A 12407-nucleotide genomic window follows, 5' to 3' on the forward strand; every position below is an offset into this window, starting at 1 on the left:
AGCAATCTTATGTTGATAGATGTCAGAGGTGATACAAAATAAATAAATAAAACAAATTGAGGAAATATCTTCCAACAAATAAAAGGTATCTCTCATGGCAGCAGTTTTTCCACTCTACTGGCAATTTATTTCTTTACTTCTTTGTGCAAATTCATGTTAAATCAACTCAGCTTTCAGATATATAGATGATTTTATTGTATTTAACTTCTATGGTTTCAACTTTTTTACCCAAAATATTTATACAGGCGAATTAAAAGTTATCAAAACTAATAATCATCAAAGCCCTATAATGTTTTTTTACCTAATTATAACAAAACAAAACAATATAAAAATTGATATATATTACGAATGCAATATAATTATCAGCACTAATGGATATATGTTTTGGAAGTCTATCCTACAAAATTTGCAGAAACAATTTTTTTACTTCAATTCATAAGAATTAAGAAAATATGCAATGAAACAAACTCAGTTAAAAATCATATCTAATACTTAATGGATAACCTCAATGTTAATAATACTTCTACTATTAGCTGAATCTTTAATCATTGACTTTAAGATATAAGCGTAGGATTGCATTTCAGAGCATGTTTGTACTATTATTTAAAATTATGACAGGGTCACTCAAGCCAGCAAGATTTGAAGTGAGGTCATTTGGCCCAAATTTAGAGTTTTTAAGTAATTATTTTTACAGGCATCTATTTAAAACTACTTTTTTTTTCTTTGATAATCTCTCCATAATTTTTTTTTTCTATTCTTATCTTTATTGCACTTCAAAGTTCTTACCTCTTGCCTGATAACCCTCATAAATGCTTGGAAAGTCATGTTACATGAAATCCCTCAGTTGCATTGAACTTTCAACCACAGGAAGAATTTGGCAATTTTTTGTTAAAGTACCTTTCCTTTGCAATTTACTTTTCATAATTTCCATTTTTCTTTAAACTTCATAAATTCTCACTTTTTTGTATTATTTATTTATCTCAGGTTGGTATTGCTTTTTCCATTTTTCCAAATAAGTCTATTATAGCATTTAGAAAGAAGACAGTACTTTTAAATTTAATTGTTTGATAATGTTTGTAGAAAAAGCTCTAATTCCATTTGTGATCCACATTAATTTTTTGTCCTGATGAATTGTGAATACATTGTTTGCTGTTTCATTCTCTGCTTTACATTTTAGCACTATTTTATTTCAACTTTCACTACGATGTACAATTTATTTCCACAGTATTCTTTGAAATGTAGCTTTTTGCACATTTGTGTATTTTTCTCCCCTCTGTTTATATATATATATATTTATCAGTTAACTTTCAGTTTTATTTTGCATTTTAGGTATTGCATTTTTATTTAAATATTACTTTATATTTTTATTTTGTTTGGATATTACTTTGTTGCGTTTGTGTGTGTGTAATATGACACATTTGGTAATTTGGATACTGTGGAGTCAATTCAAATGATTTTGAATTTTAAATTGATATCCTCATTTTAGTAAAATATTCAAAGATGTTGTGTATTAAAAAAATTGCATATGCAATAGTATTGATCCCAAGTATATCAACTAGTATAATATAATTATGAACTGCGGTTTCCATTTTTAGGCTGTTAGACAAGTAAGTCCAAAGATTTCAGCAATAATTGTTTCTAATATGTATAATTTTCAGTGAATATTTCTATATAATACTGATTGCCTTTTGTGACCAACTGATAACCAAAGGCAGGTAGCTAAGAATATTGATTGGAATTGCTAGGAATAGGTTGATAATCATTTAATTTTTATAAAATATTAATGCATAGCTTGATATCCATGATTTTCTTGTTAAATATTTTAAGCATCAAATCATGACAGATATGTTGATTAAAATCTTTATTCTTCAAAACAATACTGAACTTAATTGTACACATCTCTTCATGATTTAATTGCTGAAATGAAATATATATATTTCTATATATACACTATATCTATATATAGTGCATATTTTTCAACTCAGTTTTTACTCCACATGTTTTAACTTTAGATTTTATTAAAGTTGGCAAGATTTTATAGCACATGCTTTTTTTTCCTGCAAATAGTTTTTTTTTTTTCTTTTCCCATTTTATATTTGCCTTGCATTTTTTAAAATTATTCTTTTTTTTTAATTCTTAAATAAATAATTTATTATTATTTATAACAAAATTTGTTGTAGTGCTTTGCTGATCTCATTACCAAAGAGTTGAAAACAATTCCAGAAGAAGACAGAAATGATGTTATTCTCTTATTTACTGCACATGCATTGCCAATGAAGGTAAATAAACATCATTATGGTTGTGCTGAATTGTATCCATTTAGAAAATTAACTCTTTTCTTTGCTATTTTTTAATGATGAAAATGTGTTTGTATGTGACTATTGTTTTTTGTAAACATCAGTGTATTTGTTAGTAAATATATTTAAGCCCAGATTGTATTCAACAACATTTTTATATACACTTACGTATTTAATGCTGAAGTAAAGCATTAAAGAAAGGGTACTATTCAAGTTTCTTTATGTTTTCAGCATTCATGAAGGATTTCAAAGTATGTTTAAGTTTATTGCATTTGAAACTAGTTGCTACTATGCAGAAATTTACTTGACTCATTTACGGATATTTCAATACTGTATGTTTGAAATGTAACTTAATGTGTAAATGTTTTTGTGATTAAGTTTAATATGAAATGCTTTGGTTAAGGCCAAAAATATTGAATTTATATACTTGCATCTGATATGCATGTGCTTTGTTTTAATTGCAATTCCTTTTGTCCTTAAAGTCAAATAACTTGGATATTAAAGTAGCTCTCATAGTTTTGTTGAGACATCATGTAACATTGTAATTAATGCAATATATAAATTTTGTATATTAAAATTACATACAGGATCTTTATATGACTGTTTTATTGCATGACACTCTGCATAGTTGAAATGATGTATACATGCCTAAATATAATTTGCAAGTATGGTTTGGGTATACAATTCTAATTGTAATTAATTTCTAACAGCTGTCAAAAAACAAAAGAATGTGTATGTTAGGATAATGATATATTTAAATATTATTAATGAAATAGCAGTTAACTGTTCTTAAAACTTCTCACTTTATCATGTACTAAGCTCCATTTCATTATATGAAATTCATAGTATAATAACCATGCAAATAAATAATTGGAATATCTCTTCCAAATTCGATTTAAATGCATTCAACTTTTGACTTGTGATTGTTTTCAAAATGTTGGAAGAATTGTTGTTGCCAAGCAGAAGTGATGAAATACAAATTCTAGAATTTCCACTTGGAAGAGAAATTAGCAGAAAGGGAACAAGTACTTTTGATTAAATGAGGAATGACATCCATTATAAAATAATAAGCATAAAACACAAATTTCTAGTTCGTGATTACAAAACAAAGTTGTTACAACTCCAAACCTATCAGTGTTGTTGTTGAAAGAATTTGCTAACTGGTTCTTCCAGTAAAGATGCTTTTATTCTTTAACAAATGAGCATTAGTTAATAATTCTTCAGCAAATAAAGTATTAGTTTTTTAGCTGATGAAACACACAAAATCAAAATAGTGAGTACTATCTTTGTGAAATGTTATATGCATACTCCTTTAAGCCTAAATAGTTTGTTTACAAGTTTTTGTTTTAACATTGAAGGATTTATTCACCAAGTTTAAGTGACAAATGCTAATATATTGACAGCTGTATTTTACTTTTTATGTAATATAGGTTTATTCAAATCATTACAAATGGCTATAACTTTCTTTCAAGCAACAATATAAACATCATCTTTGTTTTTAAGATCTTATATATAATAATATAGGTATTAGTCAGCAAACATAAAATGTGATCGCTAATAAATTGAATTTTAAAAAGTGAGTATTATGCATAATATCTTATTTATTTTTAAAAATAATTTCACACACTTTTGTCTGCATTGTTAAAAAGTTCTGTGTCTATTTATATATTTCATTTTATTTAATCATATGATTCACCAAAAAACACACTTGCACACAATAATAAGAAGCTGTAAAAATTCCAAACATGAAATAAATCTGTAAATTAAGGAATAAATTCAAAATGTATATATTTAATTCTCCTTAGTCATCTGATTATTATTTGCATGAATTTGTATCAACATTAGCAGGTATGAGATTTGGTATTAAATGCATTTTATTTAGAATTGCTTTTTAACATGGAATGCATTTTTTATATATTGCATATTAAAAAGTACAATTAAAGATCTTTATGATTAAAGATAGTTATTTTAATATGATGAAATATCAAAAATTGCAAATTAGCAATAAGATACAGACTTAAAGGATATTTTTATTAATCATTAAACATATTCTTATTTTATTATAGCTAAAAAAATGATGTTATTAATGGTGATTCTCATACTTTTGTTATATTATTGTTTCAATAAGATTTTTTGCTCAATTTAGGCTGTTAATGCAGGTGATCCTTATCCTGCTGAAGTAGCTGCCACTGTCTTAGGTGTTATGCAGAAACTCAATTTCAGTCACTCATACAGATTGGTTTGGCAATCAAAAGTATGTACTATTCATTTATTATTGTCATATTATCTTTCAATCTATTCAGTTCTGGAGGCTTAAAATTTGTGAATAATGATCTTTTTTATTTTCCTTTTTACTTAATTGTGAAAATAAAAAAAAAAATTGTAAGATAAATAAATGATATATATATAATTTCACGTTCATTACAGTACAATGTTTATATCATAAACATAAACTATTCATTGAATCTCTTTGGTATAGTTCAGAAGTAGGTTTTGTAGAAAAAAATCTTAGAAATCATGTATAGTCATCTGGGTCTTTTAAATTAAAATTTTTATATTATCATCATGAAAATAATAAAGTTAGTTATCTTCCAAAGAAGAAAATGCCTATGACCATATTCATTGTTATAGATTCATAAGGTAACACATATATAATATTATTAAAATTCTGCTGGTATAAGTCAATTAGTAGAAGTTCTGTTGCTTCCTTATAAAGAAATTATACTTTGTGATGAATAAATAATTAAACTTTTAATAGATTTATTACTTTCTGAATGAAGATGCTTTTATAGATTGATAAGGATGAAGGAAAAGATAAGCATTCAGAAATTATTTATTTAATGTTTTCCATTATTTTTCAGGTAGGGCCTGTTGCATGGTTAAGTCCTCAGACAGATGATGCCATTAAAGGTTATGTTGAAAAAGGAAAGAAAAATCTCATGCTAATCCCTATATCTTTTGTAAATGAACATATAGAAACTCTTCATGAGTTAGACATTGAATATGGGGAAGAATTAGCTAAAAAAGTAACTATATTCATTTTTTATGTCTGTAGTTTGTTTTCTAATAAAAAAAATGTGAAATTTTGTTGAACATTTCAAAGTAATAAGAATAATTATATATTAAAAGCATTACTACATTTCCACTTTGCCTAATTTTATGAAAACTATCTTAATGTATATTAGCCTATTTTCAAAAATTGCTTATGATAAAGAAGAACAGGTTTCATTCGGCTTTTTTGTTTCATTGTATTTTTAATCCTCCAAAACATTACTTTTTATATTCATATGCTTCAGGAAATTTAATTATAATTGCACAAAAATTTCAAAACAAGAATTTAGAGAAAAAAAAACCATCTTTTCTAAAAATTTTCTAATTTAAAAAAAATCTTAGATTCTAAAAAAAAAATATTCTATTCATTATTAACATGGTAAATAAATTATGCATTCAATTTGACACAAATTAAGGCTTAAAATCAAATAATTCCTTTTGTAATTAAATCTCATATTTTTAATATTATCTGAAAAATATGCATCTTTTATTGTAGTTGGGTGTCAAGAATTTTCGAAGAGTTCCGGCTCCAAATGATCATCCTGCTTTCATAGAGGTAAATATTATGTTTTAAATTTGTAAAATTGCCTATATATGTGATTTAATTTATTCAGTCTTCCAAATAAACTGGCATGAGTATTTTCTTTATTAAGGGTTGAATGAGTGAATAAGTACTTACTCATGTGCTTAGATTTTGTGCTTCATTGTAAGTTTAAGTGCTGTATTTACACAGATGCATAAAGGATGCAAGCACAAAGTATCATTTCTTGGTAAAGCTGTATTGACCTGGTAATATGAGGTCCATACAGTATTACCCAACTCTAGTCTGTTATTTCGGCGTTATCAGAAATAGCAGATTTCTTTTTTAACAGTTTGTAAAATTAAGCAATAGTTTTATTATTAGTAAAATAAATTTTGATCATTAATTTTTCAGAATATAATGATGTAAAAGATATACTTTAAAAAAAGATTATAATATTTTAATTATTAATATATGGCGAAATATTTAAGACTGATAGCAAGATTTTTATTTTATGTTTAAGTATTATAGAATTTCTATCTTTATAATAATGCTTTAAAACTATGAACAAAATTATAGTAACAAGTAATTTGGTAGATATTAAAATATTTAAATCTAATATCTATGGATAGAGAATATTAATTATGTAATGAAGGAAGGATTAGCTCAATAACCAATTATATAAGATAAAAGCATCAGGTACAATCAAGTATTAGTGTGAACTTGTATCTGATGCATTAAAACCAAAGAACAACCCTATCTGTCTTCATTGTGTAGTGAAGAAAATATTAGACTGCACTTTTTCTTTTGTCCGATTTGAATTAAGTTTCTTATGTTTCAGAACTGCTTATAATTGTATTTTTGAGTTATCTTATTTGTATTCATTTGAAGAAACAGATCAATATATAAATTTTCTCATTCATAGATTTAGCTTAAATGTGTTACATATCTACAAAATAAGAATAAAATGTGTTGTCTACCAAATTTCATCCTTTTAGTTTGTTTAACATCTTTGGGTATTGTGCTCCAGTGTTCTGAAATTTTATTCACAATTTGATAGAATTCTACATAGTTGCTGAAAGATTCAAAATTGGGCGCATCAAATATCAGCTTCTTAATTTGTTCTAATTTCCTTCTTCTTAATTTGTCACAATTCCTTCTTCTTTTTTTTCTCACCACTTATTATAATTTTTGCTGATGGTTTTTTTTTTTTTTTACTATAACATTTCATTTTTTATTTTTCTATAAAAAAAGTGAAAGGCATAAAAATATCTTTACTAATTTTAATTCGCTGCATGTTTGCTGAAACAAATATGCAGCAATTTATATTGTTACAACAAAGAATGATAGAATTTGAACTGTATATGGCATCATATTTAAATGTTTTTTTTTTTTCTTTTCTTTTTTAGGCCTTAGCAGATATTATGAAAACTCATCTAAGCAAGGATGAAGTGTGCAATCCTCAATTACTTCTGAGATGTCCTCTTTGTACAAAAGTTACTTGTCATATAACCAAGGGATGGCTATCTACACTGAAACAGAAAAAACATTAAATATTATTGAAACATATACGATGAAATACCATTAATAGGAACAAAAGAGATAGCATATAAGTGCTACTAAACTACATAGGATTTGTTCAGCATATTTTAATTAAAATATTTGAAAGGAACAAATTGTAATTAAGAAAGAACATGATTTGAAACTTATCACTGGTGTAATATTGCTATGCTCTAGATTTTTAGAATTTATTTTTTGAATAAGATGCATTTTATCTCTTTAAAAAGCCATTTTTTTCTAGTATATTAAAATTATTTTGAAAAGTGATTTTTTTTTTAAAATTCAGATAACTTTTTAGGAAAAATTAATTTTGTTTATAACTGAATCTATTTAATTATTAACAAATTAAGATATTTTGTTTTGGTTTAAGAAAAGAAGCAACTTAGTTTTTGTTTCACTGAAAAATTTGACGAGAACCTATGCTAATCTTTTTTTTATTTTGGCACATAATAATAATGTGTTATTGATAATTAATTTTATTGCTTAAATCACATTTTTGTTTTAATATTTTTCATGATTTGTAATAATAATTGATGATGAAATAGACAACTATAAATATTTCAAAATTAAGTAATTTGGTGATAATATTTTCTAAAGTTGTGAGAAATATATTTAAATAAATTTCTGTGATATCTTAGCATAGAACCATAGCAAGAATTTGATATATTAGTTATTTCTGTGCAAATCAGCAATGAATTGGAATTTAAATTTATTATTGTAATATTTTGGTATTTTAAAATGCTGATATTTCTTAATGCATAATTTCTCAATTTAATCAATCTGAACTTTCTATATTATGCAAATGTAATATCTAGAAAGTTAATGGGTATAAAAATATAAAGATGAAATATATTTTCTCTCTACCATAAGGAAAAGGGATTGTTCTATTTTGATATATATTTCATGAAAGGAGTGTAGTATGGAAATGTTCAGAAATAGCATGTAATTGAAATCCAAAATAATTTGTTTTATTTTCTTTGTTATTATTTATTATTATTATCCTAACTATACTCAGAGGAGAAGAAATATTCAAGTTTTGCATTTAAAATATATTTATAAAATACAAATTTCATTAAAGTATTTTTTTAGTAATCATAATTCATCAATACATATACTTCAGAGGTTCTTAGATAATAATATATCAAATGACTTTCTATCATTATTCTCTCTTCAGCAGTCTATGACATTTAATAATAATATTAGCATTAGAAATTTACTTTAATTAAAACTGCTGTTCAAAAAGTAGTATTTTAAAATATTGAATTGTCAATTTTTAATAAAATATCATGAAAAAAGAAGTTTTGGGGGGAGAGCAGGACTCAGTTACAATGTATTCTTTTTTCTATATTCATTACATTATCCATCTTAGAGTTCAACTTGATTTCATACATTAAATTCAAAAATATAGAATATTTACTATTCTATAGATTAGCTAAAAGATTAAAAACATTATTAGAAAAAGAGTTGCCAAAAATATTGCAATTTGTGTTGTTTGATTTCCATTTATGATTAAATTTCCAAATATTCATTATATACCATTGCAGTAAAAAAAAATCTTATGTTATTAATAAAAGTGACGATTTATAAAACTATGCTTAAGAAACATAACCTCTCTTCCCATATTTGCTGTCATATCATTTACGTATTTGTTTAGTTTATAAATATTTTGTTGTTGTTGGAACTTGTTTCATTATTTTTGAATATAAATTATTTCAAATGTTACCAATTATAAGATAGACAAATTAATATCATTCTTATTTCTGTATTTGTAATAATCTACCTCTGCAAGTTAGCATTTTATCATTGTATTTCATTTATTCATTTCTTTATGGGGAACTGAGGCTGTAAGATTCTGATATTATACAGTAATTTCATTTCATTTCTCATCCTGCTATCTCAACAAAAAACAACTCGAGCCAATAAATATAAAATAAATGGGTATGTTTGGCCTGCATTTCTCTACTTATTACCCTTTATTCATATCATACCCTCTTCGGTTTAGCCATTGGAGCTGCAACACTGAACTTATACGATTAAGGCCAACAAAAATTTGTTAATTAATTGTACACTGTAATTAGAGCTGTAAGAATCTATTATTTCATTATAAGAGTGCTTTTCCTCAATGCATAACAAAGTTATTTGAATCTCTGCACACAATTGCATTGTGCATATGGCCAAATTATATGTTTAATAAATGAGAGAAATAAAATTCTTACCACTCGATCAATATTGTATAACTCATAGCCTATCCCTAATCATATTACTTTCAAGGGGCATCTCAGATAGGAAATAAGGAGCTTCCAGTATGATGTCTGGTTCTTGCCACCCTGCTGGATATAGAAATGGTGTAGGGGCAGCTACGCCCTACTGATGACGGAATGTGCTCATATAGGAGAGGTTGTATTGTGGGCAATGATGCCCCTTAGAACTCAACCATAGTTTTAGCTTGTGCTGTTGTGGTGTCATTCAGCTTTATTTGTGTGCCTGTGATTAGGAATAATCCAAAAAGATACTTTAACCTCTTAACCAAGTATGACAAATAAGCAAGTTAAACAGAATACAAAAGTGATTTTCCCAGTTAATAGTGGGATGTATTGAAAACAAGATCTCCTTTACATAAATTTGCATAGCTAATAAATCTAGAATAAATAATTGTTTACATTTTGTACTTAGAAAATTATACAATTTCTGGTATGAGATTCACTGTATCTAGATAGAGGTCAAATTCAATTATTTGCGCTGAGAAAAGCGAATTTTTCTGTATAGTGTTATAAGTTTCCAGTCTGAGTTGCCTCTAGTTTTGGAAGACATAGAGTCCAGGTTTGCCGATCCCTTATTGAATTCTCATGCTGTATGAGCGTCATTTTATATTCACCTGTTACACTTAATTAAATTGCCTGGTTCAAGGCATATAATCACTATCAAGATTTTAAAACAGACTATCAATAAAAATACATACAGTTCATATTACCAATAATATAACAGATGCTTTACCTTTCCGGCTTGTTGACGGATGAGGTATGCCTCTCCTATTAATGACTCATTGATTATTTCTCACGGGAGACAAGAATTGCAACTCCAAAGGAATTACCATCCTGATTCTGTATATAATAAAATATATGTTTACTAAATGTCCCCCACTATTACATTACTTCCTTTTGAGTTGGTTTGCCCTCACTATAAAGAGCGTGCCTTTTAAACACATAGATTTTAAAATGTTCAAACATATTACTTTCATTAATATGGCAACATTTTGCATTCAAAATTTCAGACTTTTAATTCACAAATTTATAGTCACAATCATGTTCGAAACTTGAGTCATCTGGCTGGTTTATCAGCCATTGTATTCTTTGAGTAACAATATATGTAATTTACAGGGAGAATTCCAGACTAAAAATATTATTAATAAAAGCAAAAGTGAAAATTCTACTCTAGAATTGATTTCCAAAGAAATAACTTTCTGTAATAGGATTGGCATTGGAAATAAATATGATGAAACATGAAAAATAGTCAATACTTCACAACAGTAGTAAAAAAAAATTAGTATTAGAATTTATTTTGAAAATATTATTAAAATTTTTGAAAAAATGCTCATAAGTAAAATAGGTATTACTGAAAAGTCATTAAAAAGATTTAAGTTGTGTAAAAATGCTTTTTGTGCAATATTATATTCTGAAATTTTCAATGAAGTATATTAAAATTTTGATCGCTTTGAATTAAAACCTTAATTCAAATTCTGAAGTGGAAAAAATCCTCTTTTGACACTTTTAACTCAAAAAAATAACTACATCCGAATTTTATCGGTTAATTCCAAATTATTAATTTCCGCGTCGTATTATTTATTGATTGTATACCAGATTAAAAAGAGTATCTTGTTAAAATGGCCTTAAAAACTATGTTAGCTACTGAGTTTCCCTTCATTAAGAACAAAACATCATTCCTATTCATTTCTAATCTCTAAAATTTTATCATTTATGATGTGATTTTATTTTTTATGTTATATGGAATCATTTATTCTTTTATAATAAATCTCTGACTTTTTTAATCTGATTATTTATTTGTTTATCATGAATGAATTTTTTGCATGAATTGTACTTTAATTTTCTGGTAACTTACCAGATTATGGAATCAGGGATATCACATTTCCATTTTTAAAATTATTCATTATCTGTTGCTATTTCTTGTATATAAATGAGTATCACATTCTGATGCATTCCTAATAATTTCTATTGTTTTTTTTTTCTTTCTGAATATTGAGTATTTATAAAGATATTGTTTGATAAAAAAAAATTAAGGAAATATTTTTAGATTCTTATGTCAGTTTTAATATAATATATACTTGTATTTAACTTGTTTATTTTTTAAATATATTTTGAGATTTTTAATTTTGTATAAAAATGAGTAAAATTTCTATGATTTTCTCAAAATAAAATACTTTTCAGATATTTACCCTTTGGGAATTGGCAAGAATGAAAATATTTGTTGGTGATGATATATAGATTTAATGCATTTTACTTTTTTGACTAGATTATTGACCGTATATGTTAATATGAGAAATTAAAAAAGTATTTTTGTTAAAAGTTGTTTGCTTCCATGTATTTATACACTATTTCTTTTACTGTTAAACTTTTTAAATGAAAAATAAAATTCAAAATTCTGATCAACTCCAGAGTTAATGAGTGTTATTGCTCTCTTACCTAAACATTTTTCAATTCTATTAAACAGTCTCACCACCAAAATTTTCTCATGTGTTTAGTAATAAAGGTGTTATCATTAAGAACACAGTAGATGGCATTGCTGTTCAATAGTTATGAAATAATAACTTCTAGAGTAAATTTAGCATTTTTACTAAATCTTAACATACCAGGGATTAATAGCATTCAAAAATATAATTTCTGTTTTGAAAACGCTTTTCTGAACCAATTGAAATAAAAGTTTGACTCAAAACTGCTCATGTAGTCACAAAACCCCATACCAAA

General features: G+C 25.8%; 1 protein-coding gene across 2 annotated transcripts in view; it reads left to right on the forward strand.

Annotated features, from left to right (window-relative positions):
• The window catches only part of LOC129981126 (ferrochelatase, mitochondrial-like), a 29644-nt gene extending 17552 nt beyond the window's left edge, over nucleotides 1-12092 (forward strand). For both annotated transcript variants that reach the window (XM_056091816.1, XM_056091815.1), the window contains exons 8-12: nucleotides 2181-2279; nucleotides 4444-4551; nucleotides 5159-5323; nucleotides 5845-5904; nucleotides 7278-12092. In XM_056091816.1, coding sequence (XP_055947791.1) covers nucleotides 2181-2279; nucleotides 4444-4551; nucleotides 5159-5323; nucleotides 5845-5904; nucleotides 7278-7421 — 576 coding nt within the window. In that variant the 3' untranslated portion in view covers nucleotides 7422-12092. The remainder of the gene's footprint in view (nucleotides 1-2180; nucleotides 2280-4443; nucleotides 4552-5158; nucleotides 5324-5844; nucleotides 5905-7277) is intronic.
• The last annotated feature ends 315 nt before the right edge of the window (nucleotides 12093-12407 follow it).

The sequence above is a fragment of the Argiope bruennichi genome, chromosome 8 (genome assembly GCF_947563725.1).
Source record: "Argiope bruennichi chromosome 8, qqArgBrue1.1, whole genome shotgun sequence".
In the NCBI taxonomy this organism is placed as follows: Eukaryota; Metazoa; Arthropoda; class Arachnida; order Araneae; family Araneidae; genus Argiope; species Argiope bruennichi.